The 26,834-nt window shown below is 48.9% G+C and overlaps 2 protein-coding genes and 1 pseudogene across 7 annotated transcripts in view; 1 reads left to right on the top strand and 2 right to left on the bottom strand.

Moving 5' to 3' along the window:
- SBF2 (SET binding factor 2) overlaps positions 1-3,109 on the top strand; it is a 473,279-nt gene extending 470,170 nt beyond the window's left edge. For all 5 annotated transcript variants that reach the window (XM_042959198.1, XM_042959197.1, XM_042959196.1 and 2 more), the window contains 2 exons: positions 1,801-1,932; positions 2,936-3,109. In XM_042959198.1, the coding sequence (XP_042815132.1) occupies positions 1,801-1,932; positions 2,936-3,034 (231 nt within the window). In that variant the 3' untranslated portion in view covers positions 3,035-3,109. The remainder of the gene's footprint in view (positions 1-1,800; positions 1,933-2,935) is intronic.
- A 7,847-nt stretch (positions 3,110-10,956) lies between these two features.
- LOC122230988 lies at positions 10,957-11,293 on the bottom strand (annotated as a pseudogene).
- Positions 11,294-24,969: 13,676 nt separating this feature from the next.
- The window catches only part of SWAP70 (switching B cell complex subunit SWAP70), a 77,410-nt gene continuing 75,545 nt past the window's right edge, over positions 24,970-26,834 (bottom strand). The window contains exons 11-12 of one of the 2 annotated variants that reach the window (XM_042957621.1): positions 25,840-25,936; positions 24,970-25,514 (exon numbers count right to left, since the gene is read on the bottom strand). In XM_042957621.1, the coding sequence (XP_042813555.1) occupies positions 25,408-25,514; positions 25,840-25,936 (204 nt within the window). In that variant the 3' untranslated portion in view covers positions 24,970-25,407. The other variant, XM_042957622.1, reaches the window with a different exon arrangement.

Genomic DNA, 26,834 nt, shown 5'->3' with positions numbered 1-26,834 from the left:
CATCTTGATTCTCAGTGCATTCATCTCTAAAATGGACTCTGCTGAGAAAGATACAAACTGGCACCCCTATACAGTGCTCTGGTCATACGTGCACCTAGGAAACTCTTTCCAGATACAGATTTGAAATGGGGATCACATTTCCCTCTGGTCAGGGAATTTCATAAAAGTTACACAGTCTCTGTGGAAGAATATAGAGAATTTATTTACAAATATGCAATGGAAGCCCTTGGTTGGGGGGGGGGGGTTGTACTTTAAAATAACAATGTGTCTGAAATCATAGAGCCTACACTGTGGAGAAAAGTTCCATTAAACCACTAAATATAACATAGGACAATGTCATAATTTTTCTGTAATTTACAGTTACACCAAATTATACTTGCATTCTTACCGATCTTTTGGATTTAACACGAAAGGTATATAGTTTTTCCATTTAGACCTACTTATACCATGCCTGACTGGAGAGACAGAAAAGTCTGAGGCCAGAACCACAGTGACAGAGGCATCAGACCCTTTCCTACTGTGTAAGTTAGTGAAATCCAGACTCATTTAGTTAGAGAGTGATATCCAGTCCTGGCACATGATAACCACTCAGTCAAATGTTGAGCTATTTATTGTTTTTCAAAAATCAATTTAAATGTTTGTTTGTTTATTTATTTATTTATTTTGAGAGAAAGATTGAGAGAGTGTGTGTGTGTGTGTGAGTGCAAGCAGGGAAGACGGACAGAGAGAGAGAGAGACAATCTCAAGCAGGCTCCATACAGTCAGCACAGAGCCCGATGTGTGGCTTGACCCCATGACACCATGAGATCATGACCTGAGCTGAAATCAAGAGTCAGACATGTAACTGAGTGAGCCACCCAGGTGGTGCCCCTCAAAAATCACTTTAGATTTACATGTGGTTTGGCAACTTGTATTTTTTATATGGTATATCTTGAACATATTTTCCAACCAGTTCATATAGATCTTCCTTATAATTTTTGAAAAGCTATATATAGTAGTCTGCATCATTGATATAATTAACCAACCATCATTTAATTAACCAACACCCCAATGAAAGACAGATACATCTTTTCAGCTTTTACCTGATCAAAACAGTGCTGAAGGAAACCTCTTTATGTGTATCTCTGCATGCTTGTGGGATTGTTTCTGTAGGATACATTTCTAGAGGTGAGAAGGTATATCAATAGGCATAAACATTTTAAATTTTAGATGATATTGCCAAATTGTCCAAAAAGTTTCTAACAAATTATATTTCCACTAGCAATGTTTGAGAATACCTTAGTGCCTTGCCCGCACCATGAATATTTCTTAATCTAAGTGAAAAGTGAAATCTTACTGATTATATCCCTTTTCTTTCATCAGTGAAGTTGCCCATCTTTTTAAATGTTTATAGGTCTTTTGCATTTCCTCTGTGACTTACCTGTTGAGATTTTTTTGACCATTTTTCTACTAAATTGTTTATCTTTTTCTTATCAATTTCTAGGAATCCTGCATATTTTTCTAAACAACCTCTTTTATATGTTACATATATTTTTTACAATTGTTAGCTGACATTTAGTTTTAGTTTTTAACATGTAATACTTTTATTCATTCGAATTTCAGAAAAATATGCCTTTTTCCTCCTTTCTGTCAGCCACCTAGTCCTCCTTCCGAAAAGCAACAGTGTTTTTATTTTCTTGCTTATTATTTCAGACACAGTTTAGCAAGGTACAGAGGCAAGTATTCAAATACATTTTGAAAAGTCATACCATTTTCCTTTTCTGTGTCTCTTATTTCCCATCTGTATCCTTTTGGTTCCAGCTGCGATACTATGACTCAGGTGAGGACACAAGCTGTAAAGGCCACATTGATCTGGCTGAAGTAGAAATGGTCATCCCTGCTGGCCCTAGCATGGGAGCCCCAAAGCACACGAGTGACAAGGCTTTCTTTGATGTAAGTTGATCTCACTACATCTCACTAGAAAACCTGGCTCTGTCTGTACATGATTCCTTACAATCCATCCACCTCCAAGAATTATGGGGCCTCAGAGCAATTGGTGGTGACAGATGATAACCCCTTGGCTATGGAAATTGCTCCAGAACTTGAACTTAGCACTCGATCCCCAAACCTGACATCTCCAAGCTGTCCATCTCCAAGCTGTCCATCTCCAAGCTGTGGTGTGCTTCTTTGCACAAAGGACTCCTTTACTGGGTGTCCAGACATGGAAGCAGATGAATTCCTTGATAAAAACATTGTTAGTTATTTTATTCACCACCTATTCAAGAACAGACACTACTTCCCTTTGGATCCAGTGGTCTTCATGTTTGACCATCCATAAAAATTTTCCTTAGTCATATATGATGACTGTTGGTCCTAACATCTTCAACAGCCCTTAGGTGAGCCTCAGGGAGTTTGATGGGCCACATGATAGGGTTCTCATCCAGTTCCCATAGCCAAGCAGGGTTTCATAAAGAGCACAGCCACACTCAAGGGCTCTGCTCTGGCTATGAGGCCATTTACCTGATTCCAGGCTTCCAGTATGTCCCCAACTTAAGCCTTTAGAGAAGGGGATGGAAAGAGGACAAGAAAGACAACTTCTTGGTGGGGGTGAATCTCCGGCTTCCCTGAGGAGCCCAGGAAGCTGCACTGCACTGCTCCCGGTGCAGTGCATGGGAGAGGCCAGAGGCTCCTGACCCTCCTCCTTAGGAGTAAGGCTCTCCTAGTATGTCTCCTTTTTCTGCCAGTGTCATTCTATTAACATCTAATGTGACTCTGGGGACCAAAGAAACAAAGTGACTATAATGGCAGTGACAGTATGGTAGTGGAGGGAAGAGAAAACACAGAGATTTTGAAGCAGTACGGAGAGGGAAGTTCACTGAGATTGATTCACACATTTGCCCAAAGCCATAAAACAGGCCTGCCCTTCATCTCTGCTTCTGTTCATTTGGTTTTGTAGCTCAAGACCAGCAAACGTGTGTATAACTTCTGTGCCCAGGATGGACAGAGTGCCCAGCAGTGGATGGACAGGATCCAGAGCTGTATCTCTGACGCCTGATGCCCATGGTCAACCCAAGCAAAAAGAGGGAGGAAAGCCTCGTGCTGTCAGATAGAATAAAGTGTATGAATCCTTGAGGAGCTGACAGCTTCCTCTTTGGTTCTGAGGAGTCATCCCAGGCCTGAGGTTCTTCTGCCCAGTCTTACCCAGTGCCCTCTTTGAACAATTGCTATGTCTGCTTAGCCTGAATGAATATGTCACAGAGGTCTGGTCAAGAACCCCAGGCACTCCCTGTATCTTGCACTAGGTTGTTCTAACAGGGTCTTAGTGGTTAGGGATCAGAAGAATGCTTCCTGAGCCAACTGTCACCCATCCCCTAGATAAATGGTTTCTATTTACTTGAGTCCTTCTTGATGAAACTAGATCCTTTTTGTTCCCCAAGGTCATAATTTCCTTGGAGAGCTTTCTGACAAGCAAAAATCAAAACCCCGCCAACACTATCTCATGTTCTGCACAGAACAGATTTCCCATCAGAATAGCTCTTCCTCCTACTGCCTGACCTTAGAGATGCTCAGCTATCTGGTGCTGCCAAAAGGTGCTTCCATAACCCCTGCTCGGCCATGGGGGATCACAGCAAGAACATGAGTGCTCAGTGGCAGACGGGGAACACGCAGGATTCTCCTGAAGGAGAAAGACGGTCCAGGGAATGATGCAACAATGACAAGGCCAATGCAGGAAAATACTACTTTCAAAACACTGAATTTTCTAGGCCACAGGTGCCCTGAGGATCCAGGACTTTGTGTTCCTGTGTATTCTTCTGTTCCCTGACAGCTCCTTACACAGAATAACATGCAAAAAGCTGAATGCACTAACTCACAAAATAAACACTTGCACTGAACTCCTAATGAAGTGAAGGTGTTGGAAAGACAGAAGCCAGCTGTCTACAAGCACATTACACCTGTGCCAGGGGCTGTGTCTGTGGCACAATCAGATACCCAAACAGCACTTGTACACGTGAACAGTAAGAACTGTTTGTAGATTTTCTCTACTTTTGATAACCTTGTGTTTGTTCAGCTAAAGATCCGAGGAATGCTGTTTGTTCCCTGTGAGGAGCAGCAGCATCTCTGCTACAGGCATTGAAGCCCAACTGGAGTCAGAGGTAGCTAGATTGCCGTTTTGAAATGTTAATATGTTAAATACCAAACTAATATTTCAAAAATATGTACATACGATTTCTATATCCTTGTTTTTCAGATAGCCTACTTATAATTTAATGTAAAAGTAACTGATTCATGCATAAGATTTCAGTAATGAAAATAGTTCCCTTTTTAAAAAATAAAAAAAACCACTTTGTCTTTGTAGATGAAAAATAAATCAGATTTTCAAATTTAAAATTACCTACACTCTAGGAAATAGACCTGTGTTAATATATAAGAAATTGGGGATAATAAGAATGAAGGATTTTTCTACCATTTTCATTTTATAAATTGCCACCTGTGAAAATGATTTTTGCACATTATTTGTATTTTTTCTTTGTATATGAAATAATTTTTTGTACTTTGTAAAATACGGAGCCCATTGTACCTTCAGCGATTTGAGACTGTATACAGTGCTTCTTTTATAACTGGATTCTTTTAACTTTCATAAAGGTTACATGCCTTACATGCACTAACCACCCCGAATTAAATTTATTTCTTAAGAAAGAGCATCCCTCATTTACTGTGAAATAAAACTCATCGTGTAGTGCGTAGCACTAAGCAGGCAACATTCAGGATTTATATATGAGACTAAAAGCTCAAGAGTAAAACAGCCCATGTGGTGCCCTGGTTCTATTAATGCCATCACTGCCCTTTGCATAGAAGGTTACCAGAGACATTGGACAAACTGGCATGAGCTTCTGGGTTCTGGACGTGCTGCTGCAGAGTTTAGGTAAGAGACCTGAAGCCACTGTTTGTGCTCTAGTGAGCTGTGTGAAATTGGTGAGGTCCTTTACATCATCTGGGTCACAGTTTTACCACATATGGTATGTGACAATTTGTGAGAATTTTAAGCAGGATGAAGTGAACTCTGGTTGGGTGGCTGGTTTTTCTGCTTCAGGAAATTGTTAAATATCACATGGGGATCAGTGATTTCAGTTCTGGACAACACTTCTTCTACCTAAACCCTTGGAGTTTATCTTGGGGACCTTAGCTACATCTCAACATGTAGCCAACAGAATGCACATTCTCATCTCGGGGCTGAACCTCTAAGTCTCTTGATATCCAGGAGCCCTCTATGAGCCAGGCAAAAAGGGCCCATTGAGCCTTCAGATCTTCTCAGTCTAGAGGGCTCATGTGATCCAGGCAAGGGTTGGTCCCAGGCCTCTCTTCTTAATGGCTGGTCCTGGGACCTGCCATTCTGCCCCTGCTGTGTCCTGAGTTTCAGTCACAGGGGAAACAACTGAAATTAGGGGTTGAGCACAAGAATATCCAGATGCCCTTCATGCCTCAGATCTTAGCTGTGAAGGGGAGAAAAGCACTGGACTCCAAGGAAGAAGGACTAGGGCCTGGCACTGTGTCAGAGGCTTGACCGCCACCAGCCCCCCACCTTGGCACCTGTGACAGAGCCTGTCCGTGGCTGGGCTCTTGAAAGATGCAGATCTCAAAAGGAGCACATTCATACAGGTCTCACTCCCCAAACCCTTTGGCCCGAGTTCTTTATTCTCACTTCCCAGTGGCTCTCCTCCAGAGCTAGAGCTTATACTGAGAATGGTATGGCAGGTTTGCTTCTCAACAGAAATGGACATTTCTAGATATTTCATTGGAAGTTCTTTTAAGAGTTGTTAAGTAACCCCATCATCCTATAAAGAATTTCTGAACAGTCTCAAGCTGATAGCCGGGAAATGCCTTCAGCAGCAGCAACAGAAGCTATGAATTAAGCAAAAAATAAGACAGTATTGCTGAAGAGATAGAGCTTAGAGCAGCACTGTAAAATAGGTACATATTGGGAGCCATATAATGTATGTTTCTTAATATTATTTCATTTTTGAGAGAGGAGGGGCAGAGAAAGGGGGAGATGGAGGATCTGAAGCAGGCTCTGCACCAACAGCATAGAGCATCACTCAGGGCTCAAACCCTTGAGCCAAGGGATCCTGACCTGAGCTGAAGTTGGATGTTTAACCAGCCAAGCCACCCAGGCACCCCTATAATGTATCTTTTTTAAAGTAAAAAGAAATAGATGGAATTAATTTTAATAACATTTCATCTTATTTTCAAGATATTTTATTTAACCCAGTGTATCAAAAATATTTCAACATGTAATCAGTACAAAAAATTATCAACACTCTGTCTTCATGCAGTTTACCCATTGGGCTTGGCCTCACTCAGGCTCAGTCCCAGAAGTAGTATTTCCATCTTATAGATGCTGTCAGGCCCATCCGTTTTTATGACCTGATGTATCCAACAGAACCCAAGTCATCATGGGCAGTTTCAGATGTCCCTCTTGGTGTAACTTGGTCGAATGTTCTGTCTCTACCAGAGCCTAGTAACATGCCATAAACTGCTTCTCAAAATGTACGTAATCCACAGTCACTGATAACGTGGCCCTGCTGTGGCATCCCAGAGGCCTATTTTGGGATTCTCCCACTGGGCTTGCCATAAGCTCCATGCTATTACATCTTTCCTCTTCCCACTGCTGACATTTCCAACACCTCCAGCTTCCAGGCTACCATGCCCGGACCTTTTTCAGAGCATTTTCCTGTCATGGGACCCCACTCCCCATAGCTGGCAGCTTTTCACGTCACCCAGAATAATATGTTGCCTCTAACCCAAAGATGGTTGCCAGGCACTGTGCTCTCTTCACCATGTCAAGAGATACAATATGCAACAGTTTATCTTATTCTTTACTTTTGCTTCCTTTTACTGACCACTGAACCACTTAAAGAGTTCACTAAAGGGGCGCCTGGGTGGCTCAGTCGGTTGAGCATCCGACTTCGGCTCAGGTCACGATCTCGCGGTCCGTGAGTTCGAGCCCCGCGTTAGGCTCTGGGCTGATGGCTCAGAGCCTGGAGCCTGCTTCCGATTCTGTGTCTCCCCCTCTCTCTGCCCCTCCCCCATTCATGCTCTGTCTCTCTCTGTCTCAAAAATAAATAAACGTTAAAAAAAAAAAATTTTTTTTTAAAAAGTTCACTAAAGTGGCAGGTCCTTAGGTCTTCATAGGTTTTATATGCTGTACTTGGAAATGCATGTGACTTAACCATGGCCTCCAGCTTAGGGACACCTATTACTCATCCTGCCTAATCAGCACCGGGTCAGGATCGGTGTGACATTCTGTGGGATGTCCACATGGTCCTGACCTCTTAGGATTAAGACAGAGGGAAAGGCAGTTTACACAACCCTGAGGCAAAACTGTAAATGAATATTGTTGCCCATCCCATGTGAATAGGAACTGTTTCTGATCTTTTCTAATTGGAATGGAAAAGAACACATTGACCAAGTGACTGCAAACCACATACCTATGGCTTTATTAATCTGCTCTAGCTATCATTCCATGTCTGACACACAGCAGGGCTCCTACTTGGTTATACCTGAGGCAGTCTGTCTAGTCTTGCTCCAAGATCCAGCCGATTCATGCAGAGGTCAGATGGGCAAATTAAATGGAGAAATAGTAAGGAACCACGACCCCTTCATCCTTTAAATTGTTAATGGTGGCATTAACTTCTGTCACATCCCCTGGTATAAGGTGAGTTTTTTAATTTTCTATCTTGGGCAAGGCAAAGGAGCAGGGAAATGGCAATTTCAGAAATTTGTACTTGGCCTTCTCTACTGAGATGTCTCCCACCCAGTAAGCCAGTGACCTGAGGTGGGGATCCCTTCAGGCCAGAGCATGTACGTTCTAACTAAGCAGTCGGGTACAAGGGCCTTCTGGGCAGCTTCGTGGACCCAGCAAGCCAGACCTTAGTTAGCCACAACTCCACTTTCTACCTGACCTCCACAGGCCTCCTTCTAAAAAAGGGCCCACGATGACACTATGAGTCTCCAGATGTTAATGTCAACTAAACCTCTGTGTCTGCTAGTCCCCTTTCTTTTGTGAACAGTCACCCAAATACATTTCCCACCTTTGGGGAAAAACTCCAGGAACCATCACTATACATACTTGTTGCTGTTTTGTGGAGTCCTTCTTACTAGACACTGGCCTCCTCTTCAGTCAGTGGGTCCCATATCTGCAAATTGGTTCAGGTCTGGGGACTGAGCAAGAGACCAAGAATTTCCCTTGCGCCTGCCTCCGGCACCTCCATTCCTGTCTGCTTTTTAAATTGCAGGTATTGGGGCGCCTGGGTGGCTCAGTCAGTTGAGCGGCTGACTTCGGCTCGGGTCATGATCTCGCGGTCCGTGAGTTCAAGCCCCGCATCGGGCTCTGCGCTGACAGCTCAGAGCCTGGAGCCTGTTTCAGATTCTGTGTCTCCCTCTCTCTGACCCTCCCCCATTCATGCTCTGTCTCTCTCTGTCTCAAAAATAAATAAACGTTAAAAAAAATTTTTTTTTAATATTTAAATTGCAGGTATTAAGCAGAGCCTTATTGGCTGCCTGGTTTGCCCCTAGGGACACCATGCTCTGTTAGCTTTCTCCACAACTTTCTATGGGTTGAGCCCCCTTTCCTGCCCCTCTGTCATTACTGGCCTTACGCAATGTATCCATTCCAGCACACCCACTTTTGCCAGCTTCTTTAATTTCTTCTTTACCATCTGCCAGGAAAACTCGGGTATTTCCATTTCACTGAGTGTTGGCCACTGCTTTTTCCAGGCTTCTAAGAGCCACCCCAGCAGAATCTTCCCCATCCTCTAGTGGCCCATCTAGGGTATTAAATCTGTGTCTCAGTAGAGTGCCCCCAAATCCCTGAATGCTTGCTTTTCCAGTCTCACACCCAGCCCCCTTAAGCATTCCCAAAATGCAATCCCAGGACCATTCCCCTGGCTCCTGCCAGTGTCCGTGATAGTTACCATTCTTTCATGTAGTGTCTCTTTCCTCCATTATCAGGCCCAGTGTGTCCCCAGCTGGATTAGTCTGGAATTCAACCCTAATTACTGTCCTAGGCTACCAGGAGAGGAAGTGGGGGCAGCACCTGAGAGGGTACCTGTTGCCCAGCAAGGGTGAGGCCTCTGTGGCATCTTTCAGCACAGCAGAGATGGGAGCTCTTAGGAGGAGGGATGGCCGTCTCTGCAAGCATCAAGGGTCAGGAAGGCTGCAACACCAACATCTTCAGGGGCATCCATCCTGATGTCTTTAGCTCATGTTTCAGGGCTCCAGTTTTTCCCCACCAGGGCCTGACCTTCACATAACTACCTTGGCTGAGCAATCAGACTTATCTGTGCAACTCTTATCTCCAGCCTGCCTCTCAGCTATATCTGTTCTCCACTGCCAGAGATAAGGACTTCTTTGTAAGCTACCGTGGAGGCCTGCCGGCTCTCACACCTCCCTGCTAACTGCTTGTCAGTGGCCCATAGTACCTCTTCATCCCTCTGCAGAACATCAGCATGAGTTCACAGTAACCAGCCAACTTTTTGAGGGCATTGTTCCCAACCCCCTTATTTTTCGAATGCCTGGATTATCACACCTACCTCAACATTCTTCTCCTCCAGGAAACTGGAAAATTCCCAATGAAATATTCCCAGTGAAATATTTGAGCTGCTACCTTGCTTTAGGGACTATCTGGGGCCCCCATCAACCAGGACAGCATCCTCCTCCCCATCCGCTGTGACAGTCCCAGATCCCCATCTTGCCACTGTTTCCTCAGACTGCTTATGTTAGTTCTGGTCCTTCCACTAAGACAGGACTCTGCATGCAAAAGACTGACAGGGGGAACAGGTATGAGGGTTAGGTGAGCAGGACACTGGTCAGGGAGCGGGGTGGGGTGGGGGCGGTGAGAGGGACATCAGTGATGTAGGTTTGACCCCTGTGAACAAGAGACAAGAGGATGGAAGGTGGGGTGGAAGAGTCTTGGGCTGCAGTTCAGATCTAAAAATAGCAAGGCCAGTGGGGAGCCCTGTGTGCCAAAACTGCCCACCAGGGAAATCTTGTATCTCCCTAGAAGAAACCCACCTTAGTCACTGGCTGACAGCAGCCTGTGGGCCTCAGCATAAAAACTGTGACGGCTATCGGGGCACAGTCGCGGGGGCTAGTCTGAAATCTGAGAGGTGCATTTTCATGGCCACCACCCAAGGTCTAGGTACTTCTCTTTTGGATCTCTAGACCCAAAGGAACAAAGGTGTCAGCGTTTTCTACCTGAAGGCAGTATATACTGAAGCTTCTGGCTCTGTCACTAGCTTTTTTGGCCTAACTTCTCTGAGCCTTATTTTCCTCACTTATAAAATGGGGATGAAAGCTGTGTACCTGGATAAAAGTACCCAGGACAAATGGATTCTCAACATAGCATTGATTGAATCAGATTTACTCAAATATATAATAAACACCTAGTACAGCCTGGGCATGGGCACTCTTTCAGTCTCAAGAAGTCTCTGGATGAGTAAGATACAGCACAGGCCCAAAGAGCTCACAACCAAAAGAGACAGACCATCTGTGGTGTGCAGAATAAAGCCCCCCATGCCCGAAGACGTGTGCATCCAAATCCCCAGGATTTGTGAACATGCTACATGATGACATGGCAAAGGACAATTAAGGTTGCAGATGAAATTAAGGCTGCTCATCAGCTGACCTCAAGGTCATCTTGGATGGGTCCAGTGTTATCACAAGGGTGCTTATAAGTTGAAGGAGGAGGCAGAAGTGAGTGGCAGAGAGATGCAACATGAGAAACACGGCCAATCATTGCAGGCTTTGAAGATGGAAGGGGCCATGGGCCCAGGAATGTGGGCAGCCTTTGGAGGAAGCTGGAGGAGGCAAGGAAACATTCTCCCCTGAAGCCTCCAGAAGGAATGCAGGCCTGCTGACACCTTGAGACCCATTTGGACTTCAGACCTTCAGAACTGTAATATATCTGTTTATTTGTTTTGTTACAGAAATTAACCCATTTATTATAGGCTAGCTATGTTTCAAATGGTAGAGCTTCTACTGGCCTGCCAACTCCTTCAGTCTTCTGATGGCTGACTTTACTGTAACAGGAGAAGTGGTGTTGTAGGGCCGGGCACCACTGGCTACCATTTTCATGCAGGAACCACAAGGCCAGATCCCCACAGCTCACCTCTTCATCTTGGTTTTGCCACAGAAGGAGCAAGTGTCCTTGGTATGCTGACTTATTTCTTATTTTCTTCACCATTTTCCTGAGGGAGGCACCATAACAGGTCCCATATTTACCAATGATTCCAACCTTCTTGGTGCATTTAACCATGTTGCCACAAACTAGATCCGAGCCCAGAGAGCAATAAATCTGTTGTTTTAAGCCACTAAATCTGTAGTAATGTGTTAGAACAGCAACAGGAAACTAATACGGCATGACACAAATGCCCCACAGTGATGTGTGCAGCGACAGAAGTGTGTGCAGGGCACAGGAGCCTAGGACAGGGACACTGGATGCGGGATGGCCCAAGGAGAGGCAAGAGGGAGGCAGAGGGCTGAAGTGCCATGGGAGATGTGGGCTTCAGGGGCTGTGCTTGCAGGGGGTTACTGCAAGACCCTGGGGGGCTGGGGGCACTCACACACATACATGCAAACACATCCTGACACACAGACAACAGACAAGGGCATGCATGTTCACCATGTACACTTGCACATGTACCCACCCTAGTGTCACAGGCACTTTATGTGCACACTGACACAAGCCCACGTGTCACCTAGAGTCCACCAGTGTTTGGCATCCTCTCTCAACATCCACATTTCCTAGGGGCAGCTGAGTTTAGCAGGTGGGGCTGGGGGTCCCTGCTGTGACCCTATCACTTGAGACGTCACCAGTGCGAGGCAGCTGGGAGTTATTTCTCTGCTGGGGCTTCAGTATGTGAGGTGCCACGGCAAGCCTGACCATGCACATGTTCCCCTCAAACCTCCTACTGTAGGATGGAGCCTACTATGAATGAGCTAGTCACCCCAAATCAGACTGTCCATCTTCCTGTGCATTTGTCTGCCCATGATTCATTCAGTCAACATGCTTTTATTAGTAGTTGCTATGCGCTGGTGCCCGTTCTGGCTACTTTGGACCCCAAGTAAAATAAGCCATTATCCGTACCTGCAAGGTATGATATCTAGCATAATTGGAGCTGTGACCTGGTGGGACAGCTAGGGTCCTGCAGAAACCTAGCTAGGAAACCTGCAGGGTCCTAGCTAGGGTCCTGCTAGTCCAGCCCTGGGTGGGCATCCAGAGAAGACTTTCCAGCATGAAAAACTGATGTGACTGCAGCCATTTCAAAATAGAATCAGGGAGGCCACTACGGAGAAACGGCCTTACCTGCCCTTGTTTGAACTGGGCAAAACAGCAGTTGTTTTAAGCGATTGTCCACAGAGTCAACAGGACAGCAGGCATCCTGACCAAAAACTGTTGGTTGTGGACTTTCTGAAGACAGAGCAGTACCAGGAATAGTTCTGTGTGTTAACAGAATAGTCAGTGCACACAGCAGTGCAGCCTGTTTGTACCAAGTCATGGAATTACCAGCCTTCCTCCTTCCCATAAAACCCCTTGCTTTCACCTAAAGGCAAGACGCTTCACTGGTTACTGCCAGAATCTGTGCTCCCCAAACTGCAATTCTCTGATCCCAAATACACACTCGTTTGCCTCTTGTCGTGACTATTTTCAGGTTGACACCTGAATAAATGACATTTATGCTAAGTCTTAGGCCAGGAAGGAGGTAGCTGGGCGAAGAAGGCTCCATGGTTTGGAGAGGTCAGATGACCTGCCCCGGTCAGACGATAGCGTCTGATGGAGATGGGTTCAGACCCAGGCTTGAGCGACTATGTCCTGGTCTCACCCTCCCCAGCCATCTTACTTCAACCAGGCCCATCTTGGGGCCAGAGAATGGACAGTACAGGGGACCTGAAACCTCTACCTCCCACCCAGCCAGGCCGGGCCACTCAGAAGGTCATTCAAGGCCAAGAGCACACTTCTATGACCTCACCCTCCTGGGGACTGGACCAGGACATAAAGTTTCCTCTGCTGGTGGAATGAGCTAAGGCCTCCAAGGAGAGGACAGAGGGGCCCACAGCCGACTCAGCACCCTTACACCCTCTCCGCACAAGCTGTCCACCCCACAGACCACCTGAGAAGCATATATCTCTATCCGAAAGCAAGGGTTCCTGCCAAGAGGAGCACAGGCCTGGCCCAGCTTGCCCCCCACTGTTACACAGCTCAGCAAAGCAGGGCCTTCCAGGAAATGCAGGCCTGGCCAGAAGAAACAGAGTTCAGGGCTTAGAACAGGGATGCTCATGTGATCCTGATGAGAGCTGGTCCCGTCTGAGCCTATTTCCTCATCTGAAAGTGAGGTTGGGCTCGTTTCTCTTAAAGCTTCAGCAGCTGTGATGCTCTTTTTTGTGTCTGCTCTACAGTCTCTGGCCCCATTCCAGCCTAAGGGTTGCACACCAGATGCCTGGTCCCTGCAGAGAGTCCCCAACTCTGGCCTCAGAGATCCACCTCCTCACTCCCCACAGGTCCCCCGAGGTTCGAGGTTCAGTGCAGCCCCAGCCAGAGGAATGTGAGCCATTCCCGGCATCTCCTCCCCTGTGGCCAGCCCAGAGAGGGGCTGGGGCCTCTGGGCCATTCTGACAGGAAATTAGCTGGGCCTGGCCTTCCCCACTACCAGCTGCTCTGCTGACCCTGACCCCATGTTTTCTGAAACCTGATACTGCAAATTTCAGAGCCTCTTCTCCATTCCCTAGGAGGCCTGGCTGAGCTCTGTGTCTAACCTCCAGCCTGCATGCGGGTTAGCCTTCCTGCCCTGGAAACTGCAGCCCTGCTATGACCCTAAGGAGGCCCTACTCTCTCTAGGAGAGTAGTATCCTCATGTCTAAGGCTCAAGGCAGAACCCATTGTGCAGAGTGGCTACAACATGGCTTGGAGGGAGGCAAGTGAGAGGGGATGTGGAAAGACCACTTAAGTGGCTGTTGTGGTCCAGGAAACAGTGACAGTGGTTTGGACTAGGAAGGGACAGCAAAGATGTAAAGAACTGTACAGAGTCCTAAGTTATCGAGGACGTAGAATGAAACAGGTGGTGGTCTGGCCATGGAGGCTGCAGGGAGATGTGTCTGAGGCCCCCTGGGTTCCTAAGTTGCACAAGGGGATGCCTGGTGGTGCCTCTTGGGGGGCGGGGTGAGGGGGCAGTGATTACCAGGGGCTGAGCAGGGCTGTGGGAGAAGAGAATTGACCCCAAGTTTGGCCTTGCACCATAAAGGCTGAGATGACTTTCAGATGTCCTAGTGATCATCTGTATACAGAGAGGAATAAGCTGGAGATGAACCCTAGGGAGGCAAAAAAATAGATGGTAACCCAAGCAGAGACACGGTGCCACCAGTGAGAGTTCAGAGAAGAGGAGAGAGCCAGCCCGCGCCCAAGGACAGGAATGCTGGCTGGCCGGTGACGGGTGGACCTGGAGGGAGCGGCAAGGAGCAGCCTGTGATGTAGGAAGAAACCAAGAATGCTGTGCCTGCAAGGACCGCAGAAGGGCGGTTCAAGAGCTGCTGGAAGCTGCTGGACGACTACGAAGAGGAAGACTGAAGTGTCCCTGGGTCACAGGCGACCTAAGGGCGCGCGTTCTAGGGGAGTGAGGTGCCCAGAAGGCAGGCTGCAGTGGGCAGGGAGGCCATGAGAGGTGAGCAGCAGAGAGGCAAGGGGAGGAATTGCCCTGTGCACGGGCGGGAGCTGGGGCAGCGGATGGAGGGCTGTGGAGTCAAAGACAGGCTCTGGCTTGTTCGCTTTTAGGGCGAGGGAGATGCGAGCGTGTTTAAATGCAGCCGAGGAGGGCCCTGTCACCGAGCGGGCTCATAATAGCCGCGGAAGCAGGGATGACCACCAGAAAGGTGGCTTGGAGCCAGCGCGGGGCTTGTGAGCCTCACTGCGCCCCAAGGCTGAGCTAGAACGCCACGCGAGCGCGGTATCGGGCGCGCCGTTGTCCTCCCTGCCCCGCGCTCCACGTTCCACGCTCCACGCCGCTGGCCGGAGGGGCAAGGACGCGCCGCTTACGCGCGCGCGCGCGCGCACACACACACACACACACGCACGCACGCGTACGACGGGAGGCTTGGATAGCGCGGCGTGAAACTCTGCCCCAAAGCGGTCGTCTGTATTGGAGATGACGGTCTTCGACAGTCACGCACTCTGTCATCGTCGGAGAGCACGAATGTGAAGTATTCCTGAGAAGTCAGGTAGCATCCAGCGCCAGCTTCCATTCTGAATGACGGCAAGCTACTCTTGTACTATGTTTTCCACTCACAGGTTTTCCGTGAAGCCTGCCGTTCGCCTCCGCCTGGAAGGCGCCGGAGCCAGAGCCGCTGCGGCCCCGCGGCCCTGCGCTAAGCCCCGCTCCGCGAGACACACGCCGCCGCCTGGGCTGCAGGGCGGAGCCTGATGGCCACGTCGCCGCAGTGGTCCTCCCTGTGCGCGGCGCGTCTGAGCGGGCACCTCACCCGAGGCGGGCGCGGGAACACCGGTCGTGAGCGGGGAAGAGGGGTCGCCCGCCTCGCCTTTCCCGAGCTCTCAGCAGCTCCTGCCAGTCCCCCTCTGGCTTCATTTTCTCACCCCGTGTCTCGTGCTTTCCCTCCAGCCTGTCGGCCACTCCGCCCAGGGCGCCCGTGCTGCCTGTTGTCTGGAGCCGACAGCACTGGCCGGCCGCCCCGGACCCGGTCTCTTCCCTGCCCCCTCCCTGGATGGCTGGGGCACAGTCCCGTATGGTCGTCGCAAGTCCGGCCTAAAACTCTTGCCGAGCCCCAGCTGTGCCTGCTGACGCCTCCACGAGCACCCGAGCGTGGGGCAGGTGCACCTCCTCTCCCTGCACTCCCTGCCGGCCCAGAAAGAAACTTTGCTTCTGTTCCTCAGAAAGAGAAACCCCGTCCTTACGCTTGCCCTGGCCACGGGCTGAGTTGTCTTTGACGGAATGTTCCCTACTCAGCCACAGCTGACCCTGCCTTCAAAGTACACCCTAAACCGGACCTCTTGTCCCCTTCGCTACTGCCGGCCTGGCCCGTCTCCCACCTGGGTTTGTGCAGGAGCCTCCTGAGGGGTCTCCCTGCTTTACAGCGCCCAGGGGGCGCCCTTATAAATGTAAGCTCACGGCATCGTCTGGCCAGCATCCTCCAGTGCTGCTGCCTCTTCCTTGGACCGGAAGTCTCCACGTCCTTACAACGGCTTACAAAACCCGGGGTGATCCCTCGCTCTGCTGCCCTTCGATCTCATCTCCTGCCGTGGGCCGCTTGCTCACCTTCATCAGCCACCCACCACAGTTGTCCTGCACTCTTCCTAGGACACTCCTCCCCTGGACTTGGCAGAACTCACCCCTCACTTGCCTCCATTCTCCCCCAGAGATGCTCCTTGCACATCCCATGCCTGACAGCACCCAGCCCTGGCCTTGCACCCTGCACCCCTCTCCTGCTCTGCTGTGTCAGCAGCATCACCCCCTGGCACACAGCTGCCTCCCTGGCTTCCTGAAGGCAGTAACTTCCTGTTTGCAGCCCGCCTGTCAGCACATAGAAGCATGGTGGAGGCACAGACACGCACGTATATAAGCACTTGGTAAAAACTTGTGGGAGGAAGGAGCCAGAGTAGCTGAGAGAATGGCCACTGGTCCCGGAGGAGGAAGCCCAAGCCTAACGGGAAGACAGACTGAGAGATCCACCAAAGATGGAGAGAAGAGCCACCCTTCCTGACCTGCCAGTTCCAATATGCATGGGGCCTGAATGTCGGTGAGGTCTACAAGGTTGCCTGTTTTATCCTTAACTGCCTCCCACCTCTTTTCTGATGATACGGGTTTCTCTTCCTTGCAACCAAAATAGCCTTGGCTCAAGCACTGCCCTTCCACCTACCTTCCACATCTCCACCCTACAGCTAGCCTCCCAACCATCTAGACATCTAATCATCTGTCTGCAAGTCAAACAGCCCACTGGGCCCTTCATGCCCAAGAGTGCCTACCTGCCCAGAGTCCACCCATCCACCCAATAGATAGAACCAACAACTGTCCCTCCACACATCAGCCCCTCAGAACACACATGGTAGGATGGGACCAGACTGTGAAGGGTCTCGAACACCAGGCTAAGGCAATCTGACTCTGTCGATAAATAGTGGGGAACTATGGAAGAATTTTGAGCGGAAAAGTTACGTGATCAAATCTGCATTTTAGGAATATAACACTGGCAGCTGTGAACAAGATGGATTAGAGGGGGGAATCTAAAGGCAGGAAGATCAGTTGTGGTAAGATTACAATATTGCAGATGATGAAACAGGGCAGAAGCAGAGTGGCTAGGGAAAGGAAGCTTTGAGGAGCAGCCGTGGGCGCAGCCTGCCCAGATGGGGAACCATCTAATAGGCCTTGGCTTGGCAACCCCCAGGTGAGCCCAGGCACTGTGCTTGCCCCAGCTCTCACTCAGCTGGGGCCTTGCCTCCTGCATGTTTGGCCCCGGAAGTTCAGGACAGGCAGTTCCTAGGGGCCTAGCCCAGGAGCAGTTCTTTCTGGGACCATCTACAGAGTACTCTATCCTATAGCTCAAGCCCCTGAGCAAGTGATATTTCCAGAGTACGCTGTCACCCACCAACTCCAGTGTCAGAACTCACCCCTGGCTGCAGAAAGCTGGGGCCTCTTCTCTGTTAATTTTCTCCAACTCCTCAGAGGCTGGGCTTTAGGCCCAGTGAAGTCACAGTTTGGGAGGCAGCCCTGGCTCCCTGCCGCCCACGGAGGCTATATTTGGAGCAAGACAACTCCCTACAGACATAGACTAGGGACCCACCCTACAGCACTGCCCCAACCAATTTTACCAAGTAGCCAAACAGTGTGGGTGTCACTTGCATTTTTACTTGTTTGCTTATTCATTCATTCGTTCACTCATTTATTCATTCCACCTGTGGTTACTGATCCCCTAATATGGTGTGACAGGCACAATGGATGTATGGTGGGCATGTACATGTGTGTGAGTATATATGGGTATCGTGTTGAAATGGGAATGGCAGAACATACTTTCAGTACCCTTTCTCAGGGTTCAACAGTGTCAGTGACTCAGGATCAGGTGTAAATGGCATCTGTGGGCACCTGCGTGCATGTGCATGCAGGCACGTGCTCTGAGAGGCAGCTATGACTCAGCTGCACATGGCGTCTGTATGTACCTGTGCAGATAGGGCTGTGCATGGAGGCACGAGCTCTTGCCCCCAGGAGTGGGAGAAGTGGTTGAGACTGACTCAGCTGCATATGGTGACTGGATGCCCACAGCCCGGCTGTGACTTTACACCTTGCTCACTTGCCAAGCCAAACAGCCAGTGTTGGGTGCAAATATTCTGCACAGAGTGTGCAGGGATGAAGTCCCAAGTCAGGAGCCTCTGGTAAGCAATCTGGGTCCAGCTGCATCTGTCCCTCCACTGGTGTAGGGCCCCCATCTTAACCTCTCTGGCCTGGCCTCCTGGAGGCTCAGAGACTATGCTGCACGTGGACTCCTCCATCACCCTCGCCCACCAGTCCCAGGTTTATGCACATTGAAACCAGGCCCACAGGTACAGAGCTGCCAGCCATCCCGTCCATGTTTCTACCACACCTAAAACCCCTCCTGTTTCAGCCATGATTGCATCTTTCTCCATCTGCACCCAGTCGCAACCTTAGCAAGCACAACCCCGGAAGCATTTCCAGGCTCTGGGGCTCCAGACCCACTGCCTCAGCTATGGCCCTGCCTGGTCCCTCCCTGTCTTCTTCCTCTGTGCTCCTTGCCCTGTCTATCCCTGGCCGTCTCTCTCCTTATCTGGCCAACGGTCTATCTTTGTCTCTTTCCGAGGCCGACTGTCTGCAGCGGAGGCTTCACAGGAGTGGAGGTGCTGACAGAGTGGGGGTGTGGGGCTGCCTCTCGGTGTCCCTTCTTGAGCCTTATCAGGAAAACTGAAGTTACTGCTCAGGGCTCAGACTGGAATTTTGCCCTGGATGACCTTGCTCCGTGTGCTGGGGCCTCCCCGGGGACAGCCAGGGTCAGACCAGTCAGGAAACAGGCCCCTGCTTGTTGGCTGCTCCCCCTCCCTCCTAACCCACTCTCATCCCAGCCGTGGCCCCCTGCCAAGCCTGTCCACAGAGGACACAGAGGGGAGAGGGCTGCCCCTTCCTAGGCTCTTACAGGAACAGGCCCCAGGCTGTGTGTGTGCCTGCGGCAGTGAGGAGGGGTGAATCATGACCAAAATGCCTCAAGCTACCAGTAGGGCACTCCTTAGACCCCCAAAAGGAAACCTCTGGGCCTGAGGAAGAAGGGGGCTCCCCCACCTTCTCCCCTCAATGGGCTTCCAGGCAGTCTGCCCTGTAGGCAGGTGGTACATGCCCAATGGCTAGGAGAAGCTCTGGAGTCAGGACCCCTGGTTTTTGTTCCCCATCCCTCTGCGCCTGCCATCTCCTTGGGCAACTGCCTAACGTCTGAGTCTTGTTTTCCCCATCTGTAAAGTAGGAAAAAAGCCCACTTTCTGGGCTTTGGAAGACATAATGAGATCGCCCACGGTTGGCTCCGCTATGCTTAGCTTCCATGGGTTTCCTCAATTCTTGGAGGGACTCGGCTGTGACCGCTGGCACTCCCTGCCACCCTGCTGAGACCGACGGAGGCGCGAGTGGGACACCTGGCGGGCGGGGTGGCCGGGAGCGCGACCGTGGCACACGCCTGCCACCTGGTGGCCCCAGCGGAGTCGCCCAGGCCAGCGCCAAGGTCCCGGCTCAGCCTCAGTTGCGAGTGCCTGGGCAGGGGCTCATTTCCACAAAGGCGTGAACAGCTCGCTGCCCCTGGGTCTGGGCCAATTCACGACCTGCCATGGAAGTGGTGGATGGTGGGGGGGGGGGGGGGGGGGGCGGGTGTGTCCCTCCTTCAAGCCAAAACCTAGGCCTGGAGGATTGCACCACAACCTCTGGAGGGTGGGATCATAGCGAGGTATTTTATTCTCTCTGCATACCTGCTTTGTCTCCATTTTCCACATTGGGTGTGTATTACTTTGTGAAATACTGCAAACGTTATTTAAAAAAAAAAAATCACACAAAGAGGGAGAGAGGGTCCTAATTGGCCTGTCCATCAGAGAATTCTGGAAGTTTTGACTTTCTAGTATCTTTATTTTCATGAAGTCTCCCATGGTTCACTGGGAGAAATGGACACTAGGACTTGAGGCCCTGGGATTGACGATCCATCCTTCACATATGCTAGCATTAACTCTCTTAAGCGTATCCTCAGCCCCAGGACAGGGTTGGGGTAAATGCTCTAAAGAGAGCAGAAATTCTGTAGAAAAGAGTTGTTTGCAGGTCAGTCACTGTTGTCTCCTCTGAGCCCAGGGGACTACATCCAGGACATATTTGAGGACAAGGATGTCTTCCCAAAAGTAGTCATTAAAAAGCCAGCCTTTACTAAGGAGCTACTAGGTGCCATGTGCTGGCAATACAGCCATGAGGGGGGCGTCCTGCCCTGAAGGGGCTTTGGGCTTATCTCTGAGAAAGAGCAGGAGTGCAGTGGGAAGCCTCACCCCACAGGCATTGAGACAGAATCAGCAAAAACATCAGAAGTAGTGTAAGGGGTAGCTCCTGGGTGAGGCCCTGGGAGGAGTGTGGAGAACAGCTCTGGCTTCCACAAGATCCCAGAGGGGAAAGCAGAGGCTGGGGGTCCTGGGAGGTGGCAGTCCCAGGCCCTTTAGATCCACTTCCAAGCCTAGCTGCAGCCCTCCAGAGGGCTGGTACATCTGGGAAGTGGGGGGTCTTCACGGACAGGAGCCCTTGCCTAGGACCTCAGCCATTCAAACATCTGCCAAGCACCTGCCTTTGCAGGACCCTTCAGAAGTGACACCTGACCATGGAAAATGCAGAGCACTCAAGATGTCCCCAGACTCTCCAGTAGCTCTGCATGATCACCTACCTCAGTCACCTGCAGAATTTTCTCAGAACTTGCCAGTTCTCCAGCAAAATCCCCATTATGTGTCCTGGCCCAGCCAAGATGGAAAGCCCCTCATCACATGACTTTGGAAACTGCACTAGGATGAATAATGGCAGGCGGGGCGGCAGGGAGTGGGGGTCAGGAGAATAGTACATCTCTGTGATGTGAAGAAATCTGAGCAGGTCCTTATTCTCTCACCAGTTAAGGACAGATGAATATCATGTGCCTCCAGATATGACACCCTCAGAAGGACATATTACCTGTGCGGGACTCCCTCTGAGAATACAGAATCTAACTCAAAAGTGACACAGTAAGGTAGAACCATGAGTAGAACCCAGGTCTGTTGTCACTCTGAAATCCAGCCTCTTTCCAGTACTTTTGGAGGCCAAGCCCTGACTACTTGTAATCTCAGACCGAGGGCAGCCACTCTAGAAAGAACTCATCCACCCTGTCCCTTTAGCCGTCTTACAGCTAACTGCTTTGGGGAGTACGGGGCCTTGGGACTCAGGGATGAAAGCTTCCGCTTCTACACACTTTTTTGGATTCCCTGTGTGTTCCTGGCAAACAAATATTTCAGACACAAATGGGAACAGAGAGCCCAGTTTGGCAGCACTGGACAGTGGTGCTGCTTCCCCCTCTTCTCAAACAGGAGGAGAGGGCTGGGCCTGGCTTATGAGGGTAGCAAAGCTACAGATGAGTGTGGAGGTGACAGCAGTCCCAGCACCCTCAAAACTAGCCTGTGGGTTCACAGTGCATCTTCCCAGGGAGCTGGCCCAGGATGGCCCATCAAGAGAGCAGAGCACCTGAGATCAGAGTGGGGAAAAACACACGAAGTGTGGTCCAGGGAGGCCTGCTCTCAGAGACCTAGTGTGGGTGGCCGTTCCAAGCAGTGTTGGCCGAGGGGAAGAGGCAGGGTGACATGGGACAGGAAATGAGGGGTTCAGATGGGAAGGAAGGGTCAGCTGCTAGCCTCAGGGACTGCTAGACAAGCTTGCCTCTCCCTACTCTTCACACCTTGCTGGCTCTCAGCCGGGTTCTGTGGACTGCTCTTGAGGAGGTGGACATAGGGAGGGAGGCCTGCATTCCTGTGGGCAGATGACCCTAAGAGACAGTGTGCAGCATCTGAGTGGTGGGGATGGAAGAGGAATCTGAGGCTAGCCCTGGTTGGAACTCAGCGTCCACCACAGCTTAGCCTCTGCACAGGGCCAAAGACTCAGCGACCTCAGGCCAACAGCTGACCATAGGACAAGAGTGGTCAGGGCCCTCCCTCCATAGAAAGGTGAAGCCCGGACATGCAGTTTGGCTGGGCGATGGATGACAGAAGCACATTGAGAAAAACATGTTTGATGTACAAATGTAAAGAGGAGGCAGGGGGTGTAAAGAAGCGCATCCTAGAAGAGAGGCATTCCAGTGTGGATTTGACTCCTTCCAGGTCCTTCTCTGCAAAGTGAGGGGTTTAGACCCACTGACCTCTGGGGACCAGCCAATTCTAGCGTTCTAGAGGCACTACAGTTACTATCTGTACAAGTTGATACATTTAACTTATATAACAGCTTCCCATTTCCAGCATCCCTTATGATGGTCTTTTGCAATCAACAACCACCCCTACCTAGATCACTATAATTCTGGCTTGGAAATCCACAGATTACCTTTGCCAGTTCTGGAAATTAATATAATTACACAGACCGTTCTCTGGTTTCTTTGTTCAACATGATGTCTGTGAGATTCATTCATGTTGCATCTCTCAGTGATGTGTTCTAATTAAAATGTAATATCCTTTGTATCACAGTTCATCAATCTACTCCCTGCTTATGAGCATTTGGGTTGTTTCTCGTTTGGGGCCATCCTAAGCAAAGCTGCTGTGAACGAACCTCCTTGTAGGGTCTTGGTGGACAACGTGCCTCTTTTCTCCTGGGGGTGGAACTGCTGTGCACACATTGTCTTTAGCTTAATAGATCTCACCAGCTTCCCAAAGTTGAGACGTGACTTTTAACGGGTCTCAAAATGACTATACAAATAAGGAAATACAAGAGAAGAAAAAAGAAACCTATTCCTTAAACTATTCCCAAGACTGACCCTTTCAATAAATTTTGAGCACCTACTATGAACTGGTGAAAGCTGGGCAGTGCCTCTTCCTCACGTCCACGTGGCCTCATGTTAACCTGATCCTCGCTCCATGAGGCAGCTGTGCTTTGCTGACACTCCTCTGGAGGTACAAGAGGCTCTGCCAAGTGGAACAGGCACCAGTACAAGGTGTGACACCAGCTGGGCAGTAGATCTGAATGCTCATTTCTTAGCAGCCGCTGAATGGTTCTGATGGACCCTCCCTCTTGTGAAAAGAAAATCAAGGTTGTGACAATCTTCCTATTTCACACTTCAGCAACCTGCCTCACAAAGACTTTAAAACACATTCAAAGCAATTCCCTTTAGATCTGTGTTTAAAAATGCAAATTTGTAGTTTCTGAAGCACAGCGCCCCCACACAGGCTGTACCAAAGCTCCTGCCCTCCGCTCTCCACCAGTTCACAGAGCAAGCGGCCTCTTTCCCTCCCATTTCTACCAAAGAGGTCAACTCCTGAGACTCCGTAAGGGGAAACCCTGACCCTTACTATTGTGTTCTGGACAACAGAATTTGCCTTTCCTGAGCAGGTTTTCTCAACCTTGACACTACAGACATCTCTGTCCAGATGACTCTTGGTTACAGGGAACTGTCCCATGAATTGTAGGATGTTCGGCAGCATCTCTGGCCTCTACCCACTAGATGCCAATAGCACTCCCAGTTTTAACAACCAAAAATGTGATCAGATATTGCCAAATGTCCCCTGGTGGGCAAAATCATCCCCTGTTGAGAACCACTACAGTACAGAAAGATGTTTAAAAACACCAGCCAGTGTGCTGTCTCCCTCTAGAAGGGAAAGAGCATGGGCCGCCTTAGTCCACCCTAGGTATTTTAATCTTGGCAACCATGTGAGACCAAAACAAAAAACCACACTGTTTACTCTGGTAAAACTGAAACAAAAACTAAAAGGCATAAAAAGAAAATTCGGGAAAGCAGAGTTAACAGGATTCAGAGGTAACAGCAACAATGAGGGAGAAATCATCATCGTAAATTCCCGTCTGTGAATGCACACATCTGCCATGGTTTCCCACACGAGTGACTCAAGCACCAAACACAAAGCCATAGCTAACGTCATCACAGCACTGGTTCGGGGGTCCAAGCTCCAAACTGTGTTTGCAGGAAGCATCCCTAAACTCAAGTCCATCTCGTTATATGAAAATACACAAATGTACCCTACTGTCCTATTAAATCAGACAGTTTAAAATGCATGCTGTTCTGGTGTTTTTATTTTCTTACTCAGTCCATTTTACTAGAAAAAAAACAAACATACAAAACATTTTTAATATATCTTAGAAAATTAGCAAAAAAAAATTAAAGTTCAGCATATTACATTGTACAACATTTAGGTAAGAATGTTTGAAAATTATAAATATTTGTTCCCTCTCAACATAGGACATCATAAAAATACATTCTTAAAACTTTTTTCATGTATAATTCCTATAAATGATCATATCCATATTTATCAAGGAAAAGGCCTAATCATGACAAATATCCATATACTCCTGAAGTTTTCTGTACAGTAACTACAAAAGAAAAAGCAAGGGGTCTGGCAGCACGTTGACCCTTAAAACCTTTTTAAACATTAGGAAGAATTCAGTTAGTATCAAATTATCATTCCAAATGGGATTTACTGAGTTCATCTCTGTGCTGATTCCTAAGTATCTATCTTAGCCAAAGCCTGTTTAATAAGGTGTTTGCCTCCTTGAGATTAGTGCCACTAAAGCCAGGAAGTAACTCAGCAGCACTGCATTCAGCAGAAACTTCTGCACAACTGCATCCATGGACTGCGCCCTCTTAGCGGAGGCAAGATCCACACGTGGCCAGGGACCGCTCTGTGGGAGCAGCTGGTCAAAAGTATCCATGGCAACCAGCATGCCAAGGCAAGCAGACTGGCCACGCACTCAAAGAAGGAAACATGCTGCCACAGGAAAGGAATGACCCCAGTCACTCAGGTTCTGATTATCCAGTAATCCTGACCCCACACCCCCATGCACCTCAACATCGGCAGCTGATGGCGGCCACGGCGCGGTTTGCATGCTGCCTCAATCCCACAAGGACCTGAGAGAGCTAAAGGGAATTTTCAGAAGCTAAAGTTTTCAAAGAGTAAATAAAAAGCTTGATCGTGTCGACTTTTTTTTTTTTTCAGGTAAGCCCTTATTTTCAGGAAGATAAATAAGAAGGCTTCCTTAGTATATTGGCCTGATAGAAGGCACTGAAGAAAGAATGGTTAGAAGCAGCAAAGCCAGTTCCTTTGTCTTTAGCATCAAGCTTTCCGGCTACACCCGGAATCTGCACAATGGATGGGACTCCTGCCAGCTCGTCACTCGGGTCACTTGGTCACTCCGTGTTCTTCTTTCCTTTCCAGTTCTTCTCTCTCTCTTCCAGTTCTGCCTGGGTGAAAGCTGCGGGGCCCCAGTTAGTGATCAGGTGAGGGTTTTTTGAACCTAAGGAACAAACACACATTAAATATTCTTCACATTCTTCAATGAACATTACCATTTTTCCAGATAAAATAGTAACTTTCTACTTGATTTCTTCTCTGAGAAATATCCATAAATGTCACACCAGCCAAAACAACTAGAATATGTATGCAAGGGAATCAACTGAGCCTTCTTATCTAGTACAGAGCAAGTTATTCAAGAGAAATGGGCCCTAAACAGTGTGATTTCTGTATATTTGGGCTCAAGAAGATTTTTAGCACAATTTAAACACACAAATAAAACAAGAATAAATTGGATAAATATCTTACTACTTCAAAGAGCGTGTTACCTGGCTCTATCAATCGAATTAATCCTTCATGCTGGGCCACTTTGTCCTTCCAGCTCTTGGTCTTACTAGTTGCCATCTCCAGCTTCTTCTTAACTCCCTGAAACAAAAGTAGATGTTAAACTATGCAAACACACAGGCAGTTTAAGACCAAATAAAAATGCTTGGGCACTTACTCTATTCTTGTGGATTATCCCATTAAATCCAGCCACTCGAAGAGGCAAGAACTGTTAATCACCCCCATTTTACAGATGTGGAAACCAGGATGCAGAGAGCTTGGGTAACCTGCCCAAGGTCACCCAAAGGACCTAATGACACAGCTACACATGAATGTGTAAGATCCTTGTGTACACATTACAGCTCACCACCCTCGGCCCCAAATCCAGCCTTCTCTGTCCTGCACATGACACCAGGGTGACTCTCCTCACCAGCTGGCACGACTTCAGCTTTGTCAGTAAAGGGCACTGAAGGGTCACTGGAAGAAGGGGCTCTGCTCCCAGGTCCCACTGTGCTCTTCTCAGCAGCTCCTGTGACATGTGGGGCATCCACAGTGCTCACGCCAGTGGATTTTAGTGTCATTGCCCTGTGGGCTGCTTTCCCCAGTCCCCAGAGGACAGCTTCCCAGTCACGGCTTTTCTGCTGTCTGTGGGGCCAAGGCCATGCCCTCTCCAAGGTCTAGATCACAGCAATGCGCAGAAGGGGCGAAGAGCAGATGTGTTCCCTTCCTGGGTGCTCTGCCTCAGTCTCAGAGGCAGGGGCTGCTTCGTGTACGTGCCATTCCTGTATTCGTAGAGTCTTCTTTACTGCTTCGTAGGTAATCCCCTGTTATAGTTAATAATTGTTTATATTAAACTTTCCCTGTTCAAATTACTGTGTGCCTCTTGACTGGACTTTACCTGATACACCTCACCACCTGTAAAAACTACTTCTTACAGCTAAGCAAATACTGTTATTTCTAAATGTTTTTTTAAGTTTTGATTTTAATTCCAGTTAGTTAA

The sequence above is a fragment of the Panthera tigris genome, chromosome D1 (genome assembly GCF_018350195.1).
Source record: "Panthera tigris isolate Pti1 chromosome D1, P.tigris_Pti1_mat1.1, whole genome shotgun sequence".
NCBI classification, from domain to species: Eukaryota; Metazoa; Chordata; class Mammalia; order Carnivora; family Felidae; genus Panthera; species Panthera tigris.
Note: the sequence above shows the minus strand (reverse complement) of the source record. Positions and strands in the feature narration are given on the sequence as shown.